Source organism: Poromitra crassiceps (assembly GCF_964638095.1).
Source record: "Poromitra crassiceps genome assembly, chromosome: 3".
NCBI lineage: Eukaryota > Metazoa > Chordata > Actinopteri > Beryciformes > Melamphaidae > Poromitra > Poromitra crassiceps.
The window spans coordinates 25097011-25119640 of NC_139625.1; the positions used below are offsets into that span (position 1 = coordinate 25097011).

Consider the following 22630-nt stretch of genomic DNA (forward strand, 5'->3'; position numbering starts at 1 on the left):
GACATAGGCGCCTGCGCGAGCCACACCTGCCGACGTGCCACGACCAGGGTGGACATAACACGGCCCAGCTCCCTCGACATGAACCCGGAGGCCTGCAGGGCCGCCTCATGTGTGGGTCCCAACTCCGCCCCCTGATGCGTCGCCTGCATCATCTGGGACTGGGCGAGGAGGAGCACGGAGAGGGAGTTGCCCATCCGAGCCACCCGAGCCGCCGCCTCATACGCCTTTACTAGCAGGTCATCTGTGACCCGGCACTGTGCGCTAGGACACTTGGCCTTGTCCCCCAGCGCGGCGTCCGGCGAGAGGACCAGCGACGCTATGCAATGGTCCACTGGGGGCATGCAGGCCAGTCCATGTATCTAATGTCCACCGACCCCCCGCTCGGTGCCCGCCGAACTCCTGAGGGAAGTCTCTGAGCCGTCCCTGGCCTCCGTGCTTCCCCCTCTGACCGCCAAGACCGACCGCTCCTGGGAATGATCCTCCCCGGGGTCGACATATTCCTCCTCGCGGTCCTCCTCGCGGTCCTGGAACATGGTGTTCGACGCTGCCATCGACAGCGCGTCCTCCCAGGCCACCATGTCCTGGCGGGAGGAGGGTTCTTTCTTCGCCTTCTTCCGCGGACTACGGTTCTTCACCTGCGTCCTGCTCTTGCGCTTCTTAGTGGCAGCGGCAGACCTAGTGCAGACCCCCGATGGTGGGAGGGTCACTTCAGCCAAGGCCGGTAAGACCCTCTCCACGCCGCGGTCCTCCCCCTCGCGCTCCTCCTGGTGCCGCTTGCGGGGAGACGGCCTAGGGCTGCTGACCACGGGTGGGCGGTGACCAAACAACCAGCCTTCCACCTCACGCAACCGCTCCTCCCTTACGCGGCGGGGCAGGATGCTACAATTGATGCAGGGGTCCGCCAGGGCCTCCCGGAGGTGACCCACCCCGAGGCAGCTGGGGCACATCTCATGGCCATCCTCCACGTGCAGCTCGACGCCACAGGAGGAACAGGCCAGCATCGTCAAACGAGCACAGGGGGTCAAGCCAGTAACTTGGAGCGGGACCTGGGACACAGTCCAGCACACGTCCGCACTGCGGCGACGAGGGCCGGGCTGGGAGATCGGAGCGGGACACGTCCGCGCCCAAACAAGCTAGCCTTACAATATAATATAATATAATACAATATTATAATACTCTACAATTATACAATATAATTGCACAAAAGGCTATACCTATGGGCTATAGCTTAGAATACAATATAGTATAGTCTAGCACAATATAATATATACGAAGTCTAATATATATAATAATATATATATATATCCACAATTATACAATGTAATTGCTACAATATAATAATTGCCGCTAGCTAATAGCAATAGGCAATATACAAATCCCGACCAGGCAACCTAGACGGGGGTAGCGTGCCACACACACCCACGGCTAGGGCCGGCCGCCTAGGCCGGAGGCAGCCCTGTAACGGAGCTACCTCCCGACCAGGGGAGAGGTGGTAGGCAGCCACCCACAGCCTTAGAGGACAACCCAGTTGCACTCTGACTCCCAAGTCGCAGGCTGATCGGAATGGCTGACTTTACACACCTTCAGGCCGTGTACCTACCTCTCCTTTTTTTGCGTCTGTCTCTGATCAGAAAGAAGATCAAAGATAACGTATGGTGGGTCATGGCGCACCTTTATAGACGCGCAGGTGCCCCACGTCACGTACGTGACTACGTTGGTAAAAACACTCGTCTGTCGCGGGGCGCAAGATCATTATTCACAGTTAAACTGCCACTGGCAGTCAGGAAGGAATGAAACGGAAGTATTGTTATCCTTCATTCAGTTGTATTTTCTGTTATTCTTTCTCTATAGCAAACCACACCCATAACATCCAGTTGCTATTGCATAAGCACTGGTATGGTATGGTATGGTTTGGTGATTAAAAAAGGCACATCTTGCCAACACACTGACATACAAGAGAAATTTAAAATAAAAGAATCACCGAGGATGAAAACACAATCAACCCCAAAGGCTTATTTCCATTGTGGTCCTCACTGGAATAGCTGAATGTGTTGCTGCCAAAGGAGAAGTAAAAAACAGAAGTGAACAGCCTATCTAACTCTCTGACCTTTATTTATTTATCCATCCAAGCGTGGTGTCCTGGTCGACACACCACGGTGAACCTAGTGACAAACACCTAACTAGCCAGCACCCAGTATGCACATATTATTATTATCTCCACTGCACCTACACAGTGTTTGAAGTCCCGCTCTCAGTAGGTGAGAAGGTTTGGAGCAAACCGAGAGCTCTCTCCATCTGACCCACATGCCAGATAGCAGAGTGGTAGAAATGGTTCTTGAGGCAGAAGTAAATAGTGTTTTCTTTCTCCACTTGTTACATGCTACTGTATGGTTACTGGCTAATTGTGGAGCCTGTTACCAATGTTTCAGCTCACCAGTTGCTTGAGAAATAGTCTCGCCTCCCAGACTCTCTCCCTGCACCTGGAGAGAGTCTGGCTGGTAATGCCTCCACTCTGGTCTAGCAGGAAAAAAGGCTCTGTTACCTTTGCAACCGTCCACCGAAAGTACCAAGCAGGCCTGCTTTATTGCACCATCTAAATCTTCGTCAAAACTTGCCATCTTCAGCGTGTAGCAACGAGCTAGCGTTGTTGTTGTTGTTGTTTCACAGCGGCGGAGTCATTTGAGATCGACAGATTCAACACGCAGGGAGCGGAAAGGAAATCCATAAATGGTCCGAGCCTGTCGGTCAGAGCCAATGGCAGCGCTTGCAGGGAGCGGAAAGGGATTTTCTTCCGCTGCCGACTGAAATAGTCGGCACCAATGGCAGAGCTTGTACCCACAGTCTGCTTCCAACCAGTCAGACTACTTGAGGAATCACTTTAACTGCCAATTAAGTTCTAGTTTGTTTACTCATATGATATGCATGGCTAGCGGAACTTTTCAGCAGCTAGAGAAGTAAACGACTGTATTTTACTGACTGCTCTCCTCTCCCCCCAACCCCCCTGCTGTTCTCCATGCAGAGAAGGAGAAGCGAGTGAAGTCGGGCTCAGACGGAGAAGGAGCCGGCAGCTCCCAGTCGGAGAGCTCGGCCAGCCTGGGCAGCCTGAAGGGAGGAGGTGAGTCGCTGTCACCCATCATTACATCTTTCTCCATCTCCCCCACTCCCTCACAGCAAGCATAGCCTCAGGGGGAGAACGCTGTTCAACCACTCCTCAAAGGTTGGCCTATATTGGTGGCGCAGGTCAGCGCACAACAATCTGCGCTCTTTTTTTGGGGGGCCTTATTATGAAGAATTATCATTAAAATGAACAGCAAATGTCACCATGCATTTAGTATATTTGACATTTTTAGGGTGATTATGATGATAATGGTAATGATGATGCGGTCTTCAATTTAGAAGAGAGAAGGCTCCTTTGTCACACTGTAGATTCATTAAAACAATCTCTCAGGCCGTCCCAGTGACATTTTCTGATATTAGAAACCTCTCCATGGACGACTAACGGCTTTTACACACCAAGAGCAACACGAATAAACAGCACGAAATTGCGCAGCGAATTTGGACCTGCCTGATTGATTCACTGCAATAGCGTGAACATGTCAGAAGCGAATTTCTGAAAAATCAACCTTGGTCCGAAGAAATAAGTAGCAGATGCAGGAATGAAGAGACAAGTCGATCTCTGTTGGATCCAGTACATCATGGACCATTTATTCCCTCATCTACCAACATACAAAACAGCATGTGGACATGTGCTAGCTAGCTAACAGGGTAGGTGCTAACCAGCATGCACAATTAGCCTAAGGTTGGAGTCAGGTGTGGAATTAGCCTGAGGTTGGAGAGAAGACTGATTAACTAGGCCAGCACATGAGGCTACCTCTCCCTGTATCCCATAATGCCTTGTGAGCCACCTGATGCTGCACCTGTGGTTATTGGAACAGATTGGAACCATCAGCAGCTCTTTAAAAAAACTTAAAATACTCCCAATACATCATATACCCTCCAGGTATGTACTTTTGTCTATAAATGTATACTCACCTGTCTCTCTCCCTGCACCCGGTAGGTTATACTTCCAACAAAATTCTAACATACATACACATAATACAAGAGAGACACTCACATCACCTTCATTCCCCCACACTACCAATAACCAATTTTCAATACGCTACAGAGGTGCCAGACTATGGAACACCTATATCAATATTGCCAAACATGCATCATCTGTTAATTCATTTAAATCCAAGCTTAAAACTCTCTCTGATGAGTCACACGTAGTCCGCATATATCACCCGCATATATCACACTTATGTACACCTCACATTGCCATTTTAATTTGGATTGCTCTGAGGTTTTCTTTTTTTGTTCTTTTTTCTTTTTCTACTGTTGTTTTGTTTCCTTTCTATTGGTTCTGTTATTGCAAACTTATAATTATTGTTATTATTGGCTTTCTGAGGTAGAGACCAAGAATAAGCCCAGACAGGGTTTCATGTCTCTACCTGCACATTGTTTTTGTTCTTTTCATCTTTGCATTTTGTTTATGTTTTTTAAAATGTGCACAAAAAATGTGCACAAAAAAAGTCCACCAGCAGTCTGTTGTAGTTCACTACAACCCGCAATATCGCTGAGCAAAACTTCGCTGTTTGTATGCACGGTTGCATTGACTGGATATAGGTTCGAAAAATACTACTGACTGTGAATTAATTGCACACACACACAAAAACGCCCCCGGTGTGTAAAGACCATAAAGAGATAAACAGTCATAGTCTTTGGCACTCTAAAAGCAAAAGCAGTGCTACTTGTTTGGAAAGCATGAAAGGGGTCTACACGACCTGACTGTTCCTGTTCTATCAGATGTTATGCAGTCCAGGACCAATTGAGAAGCGAGTCACTTCCTTTACATGTGGTTGACGGTCACTAGGACTGTCACTTTCTCCAAAAATCAAGTTCTAACGAAGTTAATACCCCACCCCACTATCCCCCCACAACCATGAATTGATGTAGTTGCTGCTAAATAGCCTACTGTTGTATGGATATGTGTGTTTGTGTATGTATGTTTATCGTGTGTGGGAATTGTGTCCTGGGACGTGGGTAAGTGGGGACAGAGGGCATATACTCCATTGTTATCATACTCATTACTGTAACGGTTTGTCCCTCTGCAAACTGAAAACTAATAAACATACTTGTAAAAAAGAATAGCCTACCGTTTAGCTGTACTGCCACGATGCATGTTATTTACAACAGAAGGACAGCTGAGCTCTGCATGAGAGGCAAACTCCAGCGGTCTTGGATACTACAGCACAGAGGCATGTGACAGCAGTATCACTACCAACATCGAACGGTGCAAAACAAATAACTTTACAGATCCTGCAGGGGGTGTCACTCTCACCCCATGTACACCTGGTTTTTAAATGCAACCATTATCCAGATAACTTATCTGGATACAGGTCGCATTTAAAAACCAGGTGTAAATAGGGTTGGATACCGAAACAAGGTACCAATATGGTACCGGTACTTTTACAACCAATACTACCGGTACTGAATAGAGAGCCGCAGTAACGAGTCTGGAAATCATCGATGCTAACAGCCCTGGTTCTTCACAGTTTTCGCCTATGGGAGTTTTGAATGGGTTTTTGGCGCGATGCTTCTAATAATCTCTCTGGGCAACGCAAGCTTAATCAAACGCGAACCAGTGTTTAGTAATATCATCTTCACACACGAGGACCACTTTTACGAGTTTTGAAGCTTTTACGTGCCGTTAAAAGGGCGGCTAGCTAGCAAACGGCTAAATGAGACTACACTGTTGAGTCGATGGGGATATATACCTCAATAACGTCATCACTCAAAGGACGAACACGGAAATTCTCTTTCCCTCACCTGGTTCAGCCCCGTTCAGCCCGGGGTAATCACTGCACAGCAGCGCACACATATCTATGAGCGCACACATCAACAAAAGTCCAGGTTGAGTGCTGACGTGACGTGGAAGCCTATGCGACAGTGTGTAGTTCTGGATTAGCTTAGCACGAGCTTTTTACCTCTAGGGCTCGCATTTACGCTTCAAAACTCATGAAACTGGTCCTCATGTGTGAAGATTATCCCGCTGAACCTTGGTTCGCGTTTGATTAAACTTGCGTTGCCCAGAAACCTTATTTGAAGCATCGTGCCAAAAACCCATTCAAAAATCCCATAGACAGAAACAGTGAAGAACCAGGAAGTTCGGGACTTCCGCATTCAGCCTACAAAAATACGTCATCCCTGCGGCTCTCTATTGCAACCCAGATTTAGCTGCCTCATTTAGGTGCCATGCCCGAGCTGCTGAGTGAAATATCCGCCCTCTGGTGTTCCGAAACGGGCGCTGCACGCACCTTCACTAACATTCTAGGGCATAACACATAAAATTGTTTGAAATCCTCTTTACAGCCATTTTAAATAAAAAATAGGTTTAAATATGATTTTTTTTAAAGTAGGGTTTCAGGCACCGATACCGTTTTAGAAGTATCGTTTTAGCACCGGTATCGAAAAATATGAAATTGACATCAGCTTAGCACTGCACTTCCCCTTCGCCTGGCCTCAGCCAGAGGAGGTTCTCTCTAATTCTGTGGAGCTGTGGCCCTGGAGATGCATCATTTTGGTTCCGACATGGGATGATCCCTAGTAAAACGATTCACCAAAATGGGCCTTGGAAACAGATTGTGGTGACAGAAGAAGCTATGTTTGGAGTAGCATTATCCCTCTGAGCGAATGCTCAGTGGGATAATGCACATGACATTTGGCTGCCCATGGATGGATGGATTTCTGTCAAGTAAAATGCATAATTACACAGCAGAGTAATGAAGTTTTGTGAGCTCCTGAGGGCTTTTTCAGAAATAGCCTGACCGTTTCTCCCTTGCCAAAGCTTTTCATCATCAGCTCTTAAGAGGTGATGGGGGGACACCGGGGCTTTAGTGCTAACAGAAGGTTACGTGTGTGTCGCCTTCACTTTGACTGATAGAATTCACCCTACTGAGTCAGAGAGACTGTCGTATCAGTGAGCGCTGTTGTCAGTCGATTCAGCTTTTATGAATGAGACATGATACCAGCTTCCTGCCTGTCACAGTAGCCTGCGTGTGTGTCAGTCTGTCACAGTAGCCTGCGCGTGTGTCAGTCTGTCACAGTAGCCTGCGCGTGTGTCAGTCTGTCACAGTAGCCTGCGTGTGTGTCAGTCTGTCACAGTAGCCTGCGCGTGTGTCAGTCTGTCACAGTAGCCTGCGCGTGTGTCAGTCTGTCACAGTAGCCTGCGTGTGTGTCAGTCTGTCACAGTAGCCTGCGCGTGTGTCAGTCTGTCACAGTAGCCTGCGCGTGTGTCAGTCTGTCACAGTAGCCTGCGCGTGTGTCAGTCTGTCACAGTAGCCTGCGCGTGTGTCAGTCTGTCACAGTAGCCTGCACGTGTGTCAGTCTGTCACAGTAGCCTGCGCGTGTGTCAGTCTGTCACAGTAGCCTGCGCGTGTGTCAGTCTGTCACAGTAGCCTGCGCGTGTGTCAGTCTGTCACAGTAGCCTGCGCGTGTGTCAGTCTGTCACAGTAGCCTGCGCGTGTGTCAGTCTGTCACAGTAGCCTGCGCGTGTGTCAGTCTGTCACAGTAGCCTGCGCGTGTGTCAGTCTGTCACAGTAGCCTGCGCGTGTGTCAGTCTGTCACAGTAGCCTGCGTGTGTGTCAGTCTGTCACAGTAGCCTGCGCGTGTGTCAGTCTGTCACAGTAGCCTGCGCGTGTGTCAGTCTGTCACAGTAGCCTGCGCGTGTGTCAGTCTGTCACAGTAGCCTGCGCGTGTGTCAGTCTGTCACAGTAGCCTGCGTGTGTGTCAGTCTGTCACAGTAGCCTGCGCGTGTGTCAGTCTGTCACAGTAGCCTGCGCGTGTGTCAGTCTGTCACAGTAGCCTGCGCGTTTAGAGGCCATTGCTCCCTTTGCTGCCCTGATTATCATAGGGGATTTAACTACCTTGAGACTTGGCATCTGATCTTCTTCACCCAGTCTTCTCCGCTTCCCAGCCGGGTGCTCCGGGATTCCCAAACCCCACGATCACCTCCCCAAACATCCAAGCTGTTGACTGTACAGTCAGACAACCCATGATCCTTCCTCTCCCTGAGACGGACATACCTTTCATGAAGGAGGCAATTATCTCAGGGACTGGTCATCAAAATGCCATTGAGCCAGACAGCCAGTGTTGATGGAGACACCAGGTCGAGGGGAACTCCTTCTGCAGGTTGACTGGAGATATTGGCCACAGAGTTTCTGCCTTCTCTCCAATACAATGGAACTGGATGGCACTCGGCTTGTGGTGCTCAAAGTGCCAAAGAAATACATTTGATAAACTCAACAGCAATGTCTCGTTCCAGAAATCATGACCCCGTTACTCAATCCACAGACCTTGTTATGAGCAGTTTCATGGAGGAACTATTTTCTTTTGACCGAACTACACCCGCTAGTTCCTACATGAGACTGTAAAAGAAAATAGTTCCTACATGAAACTGCTCACAACAAAGTCTGTGCATTATTTTGAGTAACTGGGTCATGATTTCTGGAAAGAGACATTGCTGTTGAGTTTAAAAAAAAAAAAAATTTGGTGCTTCGAGCACCACAAGCCGAGTGCCATCCAGTTCCATTGTATTGGAGAGAAGGCAGACATCTCTGCGGCCGATATCTCCAAAACTCAGGCAACTATCCCAAATCGATATAGATGGATAAATAGCACTACAGGTCAGAGGAAAAATATGTATTTTGGATTTTAGGGTGAGCTGTCCCTTTAACTGATTTGTGTAGTGGTAATAATAGAGACATGGAGAGGTCATTGAGTTTTGACCGTTCTTCTTCTCAACAGACAACGTCAGACTAAGGAATAGCTTGAAATTCAGGTTTACACCCATTATTGACACAGATTAATCATCCGGCAGCCATTAGAAGCAATCCGGTTAGAGACCACTGGTGTCTCTGTGTGCAAGTCAGGGGGTCACTCCATGCCCACTCATCACCAAGTGACAATCCACAGATGGCCACATCGATGAAATACATTAGATCTTATTAGGAAAATAGGACCCTAATGAATGGCGTCATAGCCTTTGTGCACGCATGCTTCTGTTTACTGTTAGAGGGCTGTGCAATAATCACAAGAGCCCACTGGTGAAATTGAGTGAATTTATCTTCATAATCAATGGCGAAGTTGTAGATTGCATCTATATTTGTATGCCTTTTGTATGTGAATTGTGTCAAACCCCTTGCATTTCACACTGTGTGTTTTTGGTATGTGTTGCAGAAGTGGCCACAGGGAAACTTCTGGACTTGGCGGAGGGGGCCAATGCAGTACTGGTCCACTCGGGAACAATGGAGACCGAAGCGGATCCCTTTATGGTGCATAACCCCGCAACAGAGAACAACAATACTGTATGGGTAAGACAAGAGTCAGGCTGCTCAGTAAGGTTCAGTCGTAACCAGCTGGTGGGGCTTGATAAGATGGGGAAAGAATAATGCCTTGTTATGTGAAAAAGGTTACATACTTAATTGGCCAACGTGCCTGGTGGTCTACCTGTTGTATTCACATGAGTGTGTGTATTCTATATTTATAGTGGTGGTACAGTATGTTGAGTTAGAGTTAGACAATAGGGCATTGAACAGAGCCTGCCTTATCAGATGGTCCACATAGCTGGACAGGGAGTGGGGCTGCCCTTAGCCTACATTAACCTATCAAGACCACATGAAAAGGTTCAAGAAAAGTGCGGAGAGGTGATTTGTGTGTTGGCACGCATGTGTGACTGCACTGACTTATTATAAGACGGACCCTCTATTTATAGTTTTCCTAAACCACAGGTGTAATAGCACAGCTGCGCACACAAGCAAACATTTTCCTAAATAAACACACTGTTTACTTAGCGTCTCTCCCGACACAAACCTTGCCTCTGTCAACCAACATGTCTGTGTTTTGTCCGGCAGGAGTTGGAGGACGGTCTGGACGAGGCTTTCTCAAGGTGAGGTGGTGTTTGGATTTGGTTTCCACAATGCCCAGGATCTGTTAAACGGCCACACCAAACTCTGTTCTGGAAATAGCCGCCCGTGGTTTGGGCTGCTCTCATAATAAATGCTGCCACTCCCTCTGCTTGGCTCACCGCGGAGCACTCCCACAGCCGGGAGGCCGGCTGGCTTTACAGCAGACACCCACCCTGAGTCACGCTGCTACCACCATCCTCAGGCCCACACACTGACTTCACACAAGCTCTCTCAAAAGGCACATTTCAGGAAGCCTGTGATTACAAATGGGTTCCGTGGCTGTAGGGAGATTTAGATGACAAACGCAAAAGAAAATCTATTTCAGGGCAGAGTCCTCGTGAGTTCTTTTTAGATGGTGCAACTATGAATGTGCTTAGTTTGGTTGGCAAATGCCAAATGCCATGGATGTGTGGTTGGATGAAAGCACAGAAAAATGGAGACTTAAGAAGCACTCAGGAAAAGTTACGCTCCCACAATTTTCAGATTCAGACTTGATAGGATAGATCCCCAAGTGCATTCTCCTCAAACACATTATGTCATCCACAAGCTTATCTGAATCATGAGTCCACTGTGATTAATACCCCCATTTAGTCTGTATCAGCAGCCATTCAGATCACATTTAGTCTGTATCAGCAGCCATTCAGATCACATTTAGTCTGTATCAGCAGCCATTCAGATCACATTTAGTCTGTATCAGCAGCCATTCACATCAGATTTGGTGGCCTGCTGTTTTGTCACGTGGTGGTGCGACTGTTTACTGTTTGTTTTAGACTCCAGCATGAAGACTCATTCAAGACGTTATTAGTGCTTTTATTTCCGCTGCCTCTGCTTTTCCTTCCCTCTGCTCATTTGACACGGGCCTTCCTCTCTTCCTCTCCTTCTTTCATTTCATGGAGACTGTGCTCACTCTGTAATCAAGCACTAAGAGGCCATTTTAGCCCTGTTATCACATGATTATTTGTCTGCACACACTGTAATTACACCCCAACCCGCTGTTAATCTCCCACTCTGTGATTAACGAGGAGGCTCCCAGCACAAGCAGTCATGTATCCAGATGCAGATTTCCCTAATTGAAGGAGATTGAGGGGCCCAAGAGGGCCCAATTCACGTCTTGGTCCATCAGGGGAAGCCAATTACAGACAGACATGCACTAGTTGCCGTTGGAGTTCCAATCTCAGCTGTGTTCAAGTGGGGTAGAGAAACTCAGACAATTTGTGACTCTGTGAGTGAGGATATTACGGCATGATAATGTTAGTGTTTGTATAGAGCACCGCACGGCTCACGTATTTTTGTAGGCTGACCCAGAAGTCCCAAGTGGTCCTCATTTTTGAAGATTATCTTGCTGAACACAAAGTTCGCTCTTTCAGAAACTTTTGTTAACCACAGACCTTATTTCAAGCATTTAACAAAACTCCCCATACAAAAAGAAATCCCAATCATTTTTATGCATAGGAACCGGAAGTGCTACTGCTAACATCCAGGTCTTCCGGACTCATTCCTGCGGTACTCTAGTCTTCACTCTACATGATTGCTGATGTGCAGCACATTGGGTGCCGGGCCTGAAGTATCCCCTGTGTGACTGCTTCAGATTGTGATGTAGCAGTATCTGTTTGCCCTTACGTGGAAATGTGCCTGGTTGTCACTTTTTGAACAAGCTCCCCAAAGCAATTAGAGACTGGATTTTAGGATGGGTAAAACAGGAAGCAGAGTTGGGGGGGGTGGAGAAGATCTTGAGTTCTCCTCGAGAAAGAGCTGTGTATAAAACCTCTTTCAGATTGGCAGGGGTTTTATTGTTTCTGGTTATGCTTTCCTCTCTCTTCATCTCAGGGAAAGAGGTGAAGTAGGGGCAGACTTTCTGCCCTAAATTTGAGCAAAGCACTCAGTCTGTAAAAGGCAGTATACAGGCACCTGGGCGTCTTTTCCCTCGCAACATGCTGGGGGTTGCGTAATAGGCAGCACATCACAATTATTATTATCATAATTATTTTATCTGAGCATCACAAAAACATCTGTTCTATTCCTGCAAGGCCAAGAATTTCGTTCTGTGAGGATAGTGTGTTTCTGCTCCTTTCAGTTTATCTGACTTTAATTGATCTATTTCTCTATTTGTCCTCTTGCGCTCATTTGTTACTGTAATTATGAGTCTATTAAATAGTGTTGTCACCCTAAACCTTATTCCACCCACTAGTGTTCTTTATCTGAAGACCAATTCATATTGGATCTGGAATAATTATTTTTGTGATACACTGCACTGCCATCTGCTGGCTGTAGACTATTGATGCACTTTAAAAAAATATATATAATGGGCTCTTCAGTTAGGCAAAAGGCATTATGGTGTTGTGATGTTTGCTTTGCTATGGCGATAGAGAGAGATGGGACTGAGGTCAGTTAGCAGTTTAGTTTGCCGGTGAGGTTCTAGCCTAGTGTAACTCAACTGGACGAGCATGACACTAGCCGGGCTGCACAATGAATCGAATCGCAATCGAGATCACAATATGGCCAAGTGCAATATCCAAATATAATAATATAATATATATATATATATAATAATAATATCCAAATCACAGGAGCCTGCAATTATTTGATAAAGGTCAAGTGTGCCACAACATTAAATGAAGCATTGTGGTGCTACAGAGATGTCCCGGCCGACTAATTATATTAATTTTCCAGATGTAAGGGTACTTGTTTGGGCTTGTTTGGTACAGACCCCAGTAAAAATCACATCACTTTTTGTGTGTGTGTGTGTGTGTGAGAAAATGAAATGCAAAAATTACCATTTCCACTAAAATCGTATCGCACATCGCAATATCTGTCATTACAATCGAAATATGATTTTGAGGCCACTCACAAATGTAGGCACTCGCTTTATTGTAAGACGGTTTGGAACACAGCATCCACGAAAATGTATAAATGCCAAGCATTGCCTGACTTGTGATGTTTCCTTTGCACCCCCAGCCGCAGTTTGGATAGCTTTGAATCCTACTCAGGTAACAACGCCATTCACTGGATCTAGTTACCTCCACCCCATCCCTCCTAGTCCCTAGTCCCTAGTCACTCCACCATCCACTCTCACTTTAAAAACAATGTGCTGCCTGGCTCCCTGTGCAAGCTTGCTCATCTGTCTGAGTATTTATGTTCGGACAAAGTGTGTTGGACACATAGTTCTACATGTCATCCAGAGGCCATATACCATTAAGACGGCTCAGATGTTCGATATACTTGATGTAGGCTAGTAGTCACTGTCCACATCCTCATCACACGTGTTTTGTGTTTCTCCGCCTCACGCCCATCAGCATTGCACTCTCCGTTGCTGCCGCATCACTGAAATGAGTGATGTCATGGTGAGCCAAAGCGGTGTGTGTTCATGTGTAGCTTTGACGTGTCCAAAAGAGCTCTTTGTGTGTGTAGAGCAGAGGTGTGGTGTGTGTTTGTCACGGCACTCATGTAGGGTTGTCATGTGATTGTTGCCTATAGGGAACCATTTTGTTGCCACCATCCGGCCATTGTGGCGCTGCTCTGCCACTGTGTTCATAACTTTAGGATCTGTCCATACATGCTGTATACACAACCCATTGTTCTTAGGACTATGTTTAGCTGTGATGTCGCTGGATATTTAGACACTTTGAAGGTCTTCTACTTCATATCATTTCTCATACATTTTACATTTCATAGATGATCCTCATTTTGATCACTGCACTGGTATCGTACTAGTTTTGTTGTCTGATGAAGATGCTATGCTAAATGAAATGTCTCACTCTTTGCTCTGTTCCCCCCAGACTCGCTGAGTCTCGCACTAACCCCCAGGTCCTGGACATTGGGGTAAACCCTCAGGACTTAAACACTGAAGAGTGCCTGTCCCCAGGGAAATGGGACCAAGTGGACACGGACCTTGCCGAACAAAAGGACGGTTTTGGGTTCTAAGGTGAAGCCGCCACCGCAAAGGGGGACAACCAGGGAAAGATGAGGAGAAATGGTGGCCAATACATGTGGAGAAGTGACAAAAGGGACACTGGTGACATGACATCAGTGGAGTTTCCCTAGCCTGGGTAAACCCAGCCCCCACGTGACCTGCTCTCAGACAGACCCTGCTCACTAGTCACAAGGTAGTGACTGAGAGCAGGTCTGAGAGCAGGTCACGTGGGGGCTGGGTTTACCCAGGCTAGAGTTTCCCACCTTTTCCTTGCTGCCAAGTCCTCTCAGTGGCGCCGTCTAGTGGCTGTGGATGCTACTGCATCTACTTGACCGGAGGAGGGCAAGATGAGCTGGCTGCTCACACAACAGACCAAAGCAATACAAACCAATTAATCCCTTTTTTATATGAAAGGAAGAAAGAAAATGAAAAAACATGCAGTCATTTGATGTTTGTTACAGTCAGTGTATTATTTTCTTTATGTTTCTGTTTATCCACTCATTGTAATGGTATGTTTGCATACTGTATGTCTGTGTACATGGTATTTGAGAAAGTATGTGTGTGTATATATGTACAAACTAAGATATGAGAACTATGATGTATGTGTTGAGTTTGGCACAGTTCATTAAGTGATGTAAAGGTCAATAAAGGGTGCTGTCACATTTATATTTCATGTACTTGCAGATGGAGAGCTGTAACTGGATTAGAGGGAATTCACTGGTGAACATTACAAATCCATCAGTTGGAGTGATGGGGAAAAATTTAGAAAAATAAAGTTACTACCTGTTATGTGCTTCAAGGCTTCAGCGTTTGGTTGGGCAACAAAGGCTTTAAGAAATATGTGTGTTTGGTATAAGCGTATGTGTGTGAGAAATAGATGAGGACAAAATGACAATCCCATTTTATTTTTTTATTTTTCTTTGTAATGCAAAACCTATTTTTGCACTCCACATTCATACATCTCTAAAGCACATATCTCATGTAGGGGAATTTACCATCAATAACCTTTAAGCTCATTATTTAGGCTTATATACCACTGTATGTTAAATTATAATGTTGCAATGATTTTGCTAGTTTACTATTTTTCTGGGGACGTTCCCAGTATTCTCTTTGGATTTTTGTTAATGTTTCAAGTTAATTTAATTGAGTAATTCACATAAAGTTCAATAAAAATTTAATGTGTGACATTTGATTTATTCCGGTATCAGATTTTGCCATTTTTATTTACACTCAGATCTACAACGGCTTAAAAAGGTATGGTTGCCATTCATTGATTTGCTTGCATCTTGACTCAATGCGATCCATGCTCCAGCCGTTCCAGTAGGCCCTTTTCACGCCAACCGTCCTTCAAATTTGGCTCAAACGTCCACTTGGACTCAAGGATCAACTGATTCGATTTTGGTGGTCAAAGGTAAAGGTCTGTGACCACGTCCATCCCATTCTCATGAACGTCTGGAGGGAATTTCATTAAATCTGACATCTACCTTGGACTCAAGGATGAACTGATTACAATTTGGTGGTCAAAGGTCAAGGTTACTGACCTCACAAAAGACATTTTTGGCTATAACTCAAAAATTCGTATGTTAATTATGACAAAAGTCTCACACAAATGCCTTATTGGATCAAATGAAGTGATTACATTTTATATCCAAAAGTTCACAGGTCAACTTCATTGTGACATGTTTTCCTTACCAGTGTAGCTGAGAAAATGATCTTGGGTCATTCTACAAAATGATGGATGTGCTGTCACTTATTTTGCACACACCAAAAATCCTTTAAGTTGACCTAATTGTCACAATTATATTGATTTGGATCCCAAGATACTTGTATGAGTCCACCCTCTTTACTTCCTCTCACTGGATGACAACCAGGACAAGGGCCTCCTGTTCCTCTGGTAGCCTAGTCCACCCAAGCTCTCTATCAGTCCTCTACTCTTAAGTGAAGACAGCATCTTTCTCACTGGAACTTATTCAGTGGAATCAATATTTCATATATCAATATAATGTAATTATAGTGATAACTTCCATAAAAAAATCGTAATATATTTTATTAAATTCCTTCAAAGACTTCACTGCATATATTTTACAAACTGTACAAACATGGATGTAGACTCATAGACTGCAACTTGACTCGTTGGCATAGGTACTGTATGTGAGAGGTGCCGTTTCTGAAAGTAATTGAAACTTCTTCTAAGCCCCGTGTTCCTGTAGTAGCATGCCGACCTGCCTCGCTGCTTAACGGCTCGGATTCCCCTCATCTAAACTGTTAGAGGCATAATGTTTTGAACCCTGGGGACAAAGAGTGACATGACTGATGACATCACTCACTGATGACGTCACTGCTGAGTCCTGACAGCACAGTCGGGTGACAGCTGCCTGCCAGCCTAAATCTGGCTCTGTGAAGCTGACTGACTGACTCACAACCCTGAGCCTGAGGATAAAATGATGTCAGTAACACACATAATGGTAAATGGACTGTATTTATAGAGCGCATTCACATGAATACCTCACATTCATCCATTTACACACCGACGGCATCTGCAGCCATGCAAAGCGCCAGCTGTTTGTCAGGAGCAGTAGGGGTTCAGTTCAATGTCTTGCTCAAGGACACTTGAGCCAGCCTCAAACCGGGAACCTTCCGATTCCCAGGTGACAGCTCTACCTCTAGAGCTAATGCGGCTGGAATTCCATGTGAAGTGTCATTAAGCAACAGTCATCCATCAGGCCAGACAGAGTCAAACCATCCACATCTTTTGTGGCAGATAATCCATTCTTCGCCATCACCTCTGCTGCTCTCAAAAATGAAAAATGGGATCACTTCTGAACATCATTCACACATCAAAGAGATATCCAGTGATTTTTGTGACAGTTGAAAAGGTGGGAAAACTGTGGCCTCCAGTCAGTGATCAACACAAGACAACTACCATCATGCCCCCCCCCCCCCCCCATATTTTCAGAAAAGCATAAATGCAGAATGCAAGCATTTTAGAGCAGTGGTTCTCAAAGTGGGGTTGCCCCCATTCCATCCATAAGTAACACAATAACATAATGTATGACTAATTTTGGTCATGGGTTTCATACACTTTCTGTAATAAAATATCTAAAAGTGTGACGAGCCTCCCCCTCTCCTGGCCCTGTCTTGCAGAAGGAGTCTGGTGTTGGGGTCGTTAGGCTGATTTGGCGCACCTGGACCCGGTGAACTCATTGGGCTTAAGAAGACCAGACCATTCAGTCTCTCTCCCTCCTCACCGATGCACCTTTTGTTGTTTGTTGTTGTTTAATGTAGTTTGTAGTTATTTTTCCTTCGTTTTAGTTAAAGGGACACTCTGCCGATTTTCAATGATGGTTTATTTTGCACATAATCTCAATCATATCTGAAAACTGTAAACAGTCTTGCATGCATTAATTTGGTTTAACAGATATTGAGAGTTAATTTGAGTGAAGTTGTGGACCAGTGATGTCATTCATGCACAAGTTACATAACTGGTCCACAACTTAAAGTCGAGCTGAACCCAAAAATGACTTTTCTTTTCTTTTAGTTCGAATACCTGGGTATGCAGTGCACCTATTTAATGATGTATGCAAAGAAAATCACAACAATCTCATTTCTTTAGTTTTTCACACTTTTTCACATCAAAATTTCATTTTTCAAGATTTTATTGATAACAGTAAATGTACAGTTTGCTGACGTCACCTAGTACTATTCAATTTCTACCCCATTTTAACCAATCATATCACGACATGCAACTGTCAATCAAATCTTCATTTCAGGATAATTTTCTCTTCCAAAAGAAGAGAAAATTTTGCCTAGTGCCTGTCATCTGGCAGAATTCCTATCCCATAAACTAACTACTAACTTGGCCAATTGTTAGAAACATGAACAAAAAACAAAAACTATAATCTCTAAGAATGCAAAGAAATGTAACTGGCTCGTTAAAACGCGCATTCCAGGCATATCGTATTTACAGCAGCAATAATGGCGTGCGCATCCAAGAGCTTGGTTGTCAGGGGTCGCACTTCGGAGATTCCAGGCCGACGTGCTGCACTCTCCGAACACGAAGGCAGCTGGCTGCCTGCGGCTCGCTGAGGTCCACTCAGCCAGTAACCTCCCGTCAAAAGGCTCTTCCCGAGGGGAGCGCCACAACACACTGAATCGCACTCGATTTGGAGGCGGAACACGCCAGGATTGGCCAAAGCCCAATCCAGTCTCCAGAATTGTCAAATAAAATCATCGACATCATACTATGACCCGCCTCTCAACCTGTCATCTTAGACAAATTATGTTTTCAGTCTGAAATGGACTCATATGCACGTGACGAACGGGTTCAGTTCGACTTTAAGTCAAATCAACTCTCAATAACTGTCAAACTAAATGAATGGCTGCAAAACTGTTTATAATTTTCTGATATACTACTGATTTTGTAATGATACAAAGCTGGTTGAAAATCAGTGGTGTTGTGCACCGATGTTACTTCCGGCATTTTAGACACAAAATGGCTGCTGTGAAAAAGGCCTATCATTCAACGACCCCAACAACAGGCTTCTGCAAGACAGACCCAGGAGATTGGGAGGGTCATCACACTTTTAGATGTTATATTACAGAAAATGTATGAAAAGCATCAACAAAATAGTCATACATTCTGTCATGGAATTCTAGTTGAAATAAATTATTACCCTTTTTGCTGGGGGCCTCCTGGTCCCCCTCAAAGATCCCTGGGGTTCCCCGGACCCCACTTGGAGAACTACTACTCTGCCGCTATGTCAAATGCTTACATTTATGCTTTTCTGAAAATATTGACATTTTGTTCATAATTGTAGTTGTTTGTCTTCTGTTGATCACTGACTGGAGGCCACACTTTGCCCACCTTTTCAGCTGCCACTAAATCACCTCATATCTCTTTGATGTGTGAATGAAGTTCAGAAGTATTCCTTTTTTCAATTTTGAGAGCAGCAGAGGTGATGGTGAAGCTATGGATTATCTGCTTCAAAAAAATGTGGATGGTTTGACTCTGGCCTGACAGATGACTGTTGCTTTAATGACACTTCACATGAAATTCCAGCAAAAGTTAAAAGAGTCTCATTGCGCTGATGCTGTGGTTTCTCCAGCCATTGTATGTTATAATGAGCAAAATTCACACCAATGAACTTCATCATTATGAACTAGTCCTCCAAGAAAGTTACAGAACCAAGTCTGGATTTGATGGAGGCTAATTACATCACATCCATCCATCCATCCAGAGAGAGAGAGAGAGAGCGAGAGAGAGAATGAATTATGCCTTTTATGGAGAGCTGTCAGAGAGTGAGAGTATGACAGAAGCCCTCAGGTCTCAATGGGGTAGAGAGGGATACAGCAGATAAAGAGTAAAGGAGGCAATGGGACAAAGAGAGAATGGTGACAGAAAGAAGAAAGCTTATGGGAGATGCATGGAGAAGCACACAAAGCACACTGAAACGAGGACCTTTGATTAAGAAATGCATAGGACACATCTGTAGATAGGCCTATGTACGTATGACTATGTTCATGTTGCGTTTTATAGATAGGCCTATGTACGTATGACTATGTTCATGTTGCGTTTTATAGATAGGCCTATGTACGTATGACTATGTTCATGTTGGGTTTTATAGATAGGCCTATGTACGTATGACTATGTTCATGTTGGGTTTTATAGATAGGCCTATGTATGTATGACTATGTTCATGTTGCGTTTTATAGATAGGCCTATGTACGTATGAATATGTTCATGTTGGGTTTTATAGATAGGCCTATGTACGTATGACTATGTTCATGTTGCGTTTTATAGATAGGCCTATGTACGTATGACTATGTTCATGTTGGGTTTTATAGATAGGCCTATGTAAGTATGACTATGTTCATGTTGCGTTTTAGTGTGCTTCTCCATGCATATAGTTGCTTCAATAGAACTTCAACTGGCACCAAGCAGAACATTGGAATGTGGTATGATGTAATGTATCTTCCTTCTTTAGGTTCCCTGCCACAATCCACGATCAAGGCATCCAAAGGTGTGACGATAATGACTATTGCAGAAATAAATTGAGCCCATTCTGTCTATGTTAAAAAAAATCAATTACTGAATTTATTTATTTATTTATTTATTTATTTATTTATTTATTTATTTATTTATTTTATGTTCATGTTCACGGTTGCCATTTTGGCTAGATTTTTTTTTACTTTTTGATGATAATACTGAACTATTAAATGTGTGTGAAGTTCAGAACAAATGAGCCATGCCATTGGAAATACACCTCAAGTCGATAGGATTTAGATACCGGTACTTTCTTTCTTTTCTTTTTGTATTTTCTGTCCAAATCCAATTATTTTTTACAGTCTATGGTCCAAATCTATAGTCCAAATCTAACCTTCCACACTCCAGTCCGGTAGGTGGCGGTAATGCACCTCTAAGCTGGTTGCCAACCGCCAATCAAATCCATAGAAGAAGAAGAAGAAATACACCTCAACGTGCACTCAACTGGTGCACTTGCGCGTTCACAAAATTTCGCGTTCACATTCCCAAAACACCTGTGTGCATGCCCGAGAGACGAGAGCTAGTTACCGTTATCGAGCCAGCAGATTTTTGCATGGAGGTAAGATTTTACAGCGGTATCATATTTATTGAGTGTTGATACTGGATGCAGTTGGCTGGCATCAATGTAGAACTTAGTCAAAGACTCAAAGTTAACTTTTGTAATTAACGCAAACTGCATTAAAGCTAGCTAGCGCACACGAGGGTTACGCTACGTTACGCTAAAGCCTGTCCCTTCCACAAAAGTTTGCCAACTTCAGTAGAAGTAAATTCACGTTTTTCAGCTAACGTTACGTTGCCAAGAGTTGTGCATTCTGTTTGGACTTTTTGTCTTACTGCTAAATTATGTGAAATGGGTTAGCTAGACTGACATAATATTCACCTCATTGAAATAGCGTTAGGCAACAGTGTACACATGCACTGACAATTAGGCCTACTACAATTTGCAGTAACTTTATTTGGGTGGTAGTAGTTTAACGTAACGCTACATTCAACTCTCAGTAGCACACAATGCCACTGCTCATTGGCATTTAATGACAAATCACCTGTTTTAAAAAAAAATCAAAATCACCTGTGGTGATCAAATACTATGGATTTCCCTAGAAATTTAGCATTTTCCTGATTCCACCTAACAATTTCCCCCACCCTCTCCTTAAAATATAGATTCCAGACTGAGATTGTGATAATTTCCCATGATGTAGCGTTAGTTATGTAGTTGAACTACTTTCTGAAAGTAGTTTTTGTTTGAAAAGCTAAAAAAAAGAGTAGATCTGATGTGATGTTATTTTAACTACTTTTCATCGGTAAGTAGTAGTTTCACTTAACGTTACATTAATCGAGGCCCATAGCCACCGTAGGCAGTATTGTTAGTATTCTTACCCACTTGTGATTGTACCCCCTAACATTACAACAGGCTCAGAGAAGATGTCTGTTCTGTTTCAGGCCAGTGGTTTTTGAAAGGAAAGGACTGCAGAAGCAGGTCAACATGGACTGGAAACATGGGGAGCATCGAAGACAAGGTATGAAGTGAAAAGGAGCAAAAATAATCTCCAAACCTGTAGTCATTTATTAGCAAGGAGCTTATCGTCAACTCTAGCAACATACCGGTAGCCTACTTCAATACATAATAAGCTAGTAATTGTATTGTATCTCTCTCTCTCTCTCTCTCTCTCTCTCTCTCTCTTTCTCTTTCTTTCTCTCTCTCTCTCTCTCTCTCTCAAACTTAATCATCTATTTAAATGTTTTGGTGTTTGTTCGCCAGATGAGAGAATACATGAGCTTTAATTGAATATTTGACTTACAATTGACCTGTCATTTTATATCAACAGTGAGGGAGAAAGCCACCCCCAGCATGAGGCACTTTAAACCACTCTCAAAATATTCCAGGGTGATAACTTGTGGAAATAAGTCCAGTGCTGATAATTCGGGGGATCAGTTTGCCAATTTTAAGGTTAACCTTTCCTCTCGAAAGAGGAGGTTAGACGACTCCTGCCTTGACTGCACCTATGACACTCCAGCCAAACAGCCGTATAGCCCACAGGCAGTCTCCCCAGACCTTGGTTGTGTCATAGACAGTCCTTTTCCAAGAGAATACCTAGAGGACAAGGGGGCGCGGCCTGCACCACATGTCGGCCCTACCTTTGACTTTGATGTCGACGACATCTTGTGTCTTAGCCCCATTAGCACAACTCCAAGACCAACAGATGTCGAGGAGGAGGGAAGAGGAGAAGAGTTTGCAAAGGGAACTGATGATGAACAAGATGATTGTTATTTCTCCATGTTATACAGACAGGCTCTTAAAGCAGGGAAGAAGCCCTCTCAGCCCAAGTCCCCTCTGCTGCCCCAGACTCCCTCTTGCCTCCTGGTCAGGAGAGTTAAGGGAGATGTGCTGGAGGGTGAGGGCAATAATGCAGCCCCCCCTGAGCCTAACGTCAGCACCCGATCTACAGCATGTAGGCAGTACATTTCCTTGACAGCGGATGACTGTTCTTTCAGCACGGCATCCTTTCTTACTGTGGATGCTATAGTAGATGATGACGACATCTCAACTATTGGTGCCCCAATATTTGAGTCGTCTCTATGCGACAGTGCCACAGTGGAGTCCAGTGCGCGTGAGCAAGCTGGACTGGACGAAATGGAAGTGGAGGGCAGTGCGGTTCAGCCTGTCCGTGAGTG

General features: G+C 44.6%; 1 protein-coding gene across 2 annotated transcripts in view; it reads left to right on the plus strand.

Annotated features, from left to right (window-relative positions):
• Nucleotides 1-15104, plus strand: part of ldlrap1b (low density lipoprotein receptor adaptor protein 1b) — a 67342-nt gene extending 52238 nt beyond the window's left edge. Inside the window, exons 6-10 of one of the 2 annotated variants that reach the window (XM_083632507.1) lie at nt 3020-3115; nt 9277-9410; nt 9951-9985; nt 13781-14067; nt 14170-15104. In XM_083632507.1, the coding sequence (XP_083488633.1) occupies nt 3020-3115; nt 9277-9410; nt 9951-9985; nt 13781-13925 (410 nt within the window). In that variant the 3' untranslated portion in view covers nt 13926-14067; nt 14170-15104. The remainder of the gene's footprint in view (nt 1-3019; nt 3116-9276; nt 9411-9950; nt 9986-13780; nt 14068-14169) is intronic. The other variant, XM_083632508.1, reaches the window with a different exon arrangement.
• Nucleotides 15105-22630: the final 7526 nt, after the last annotated feature.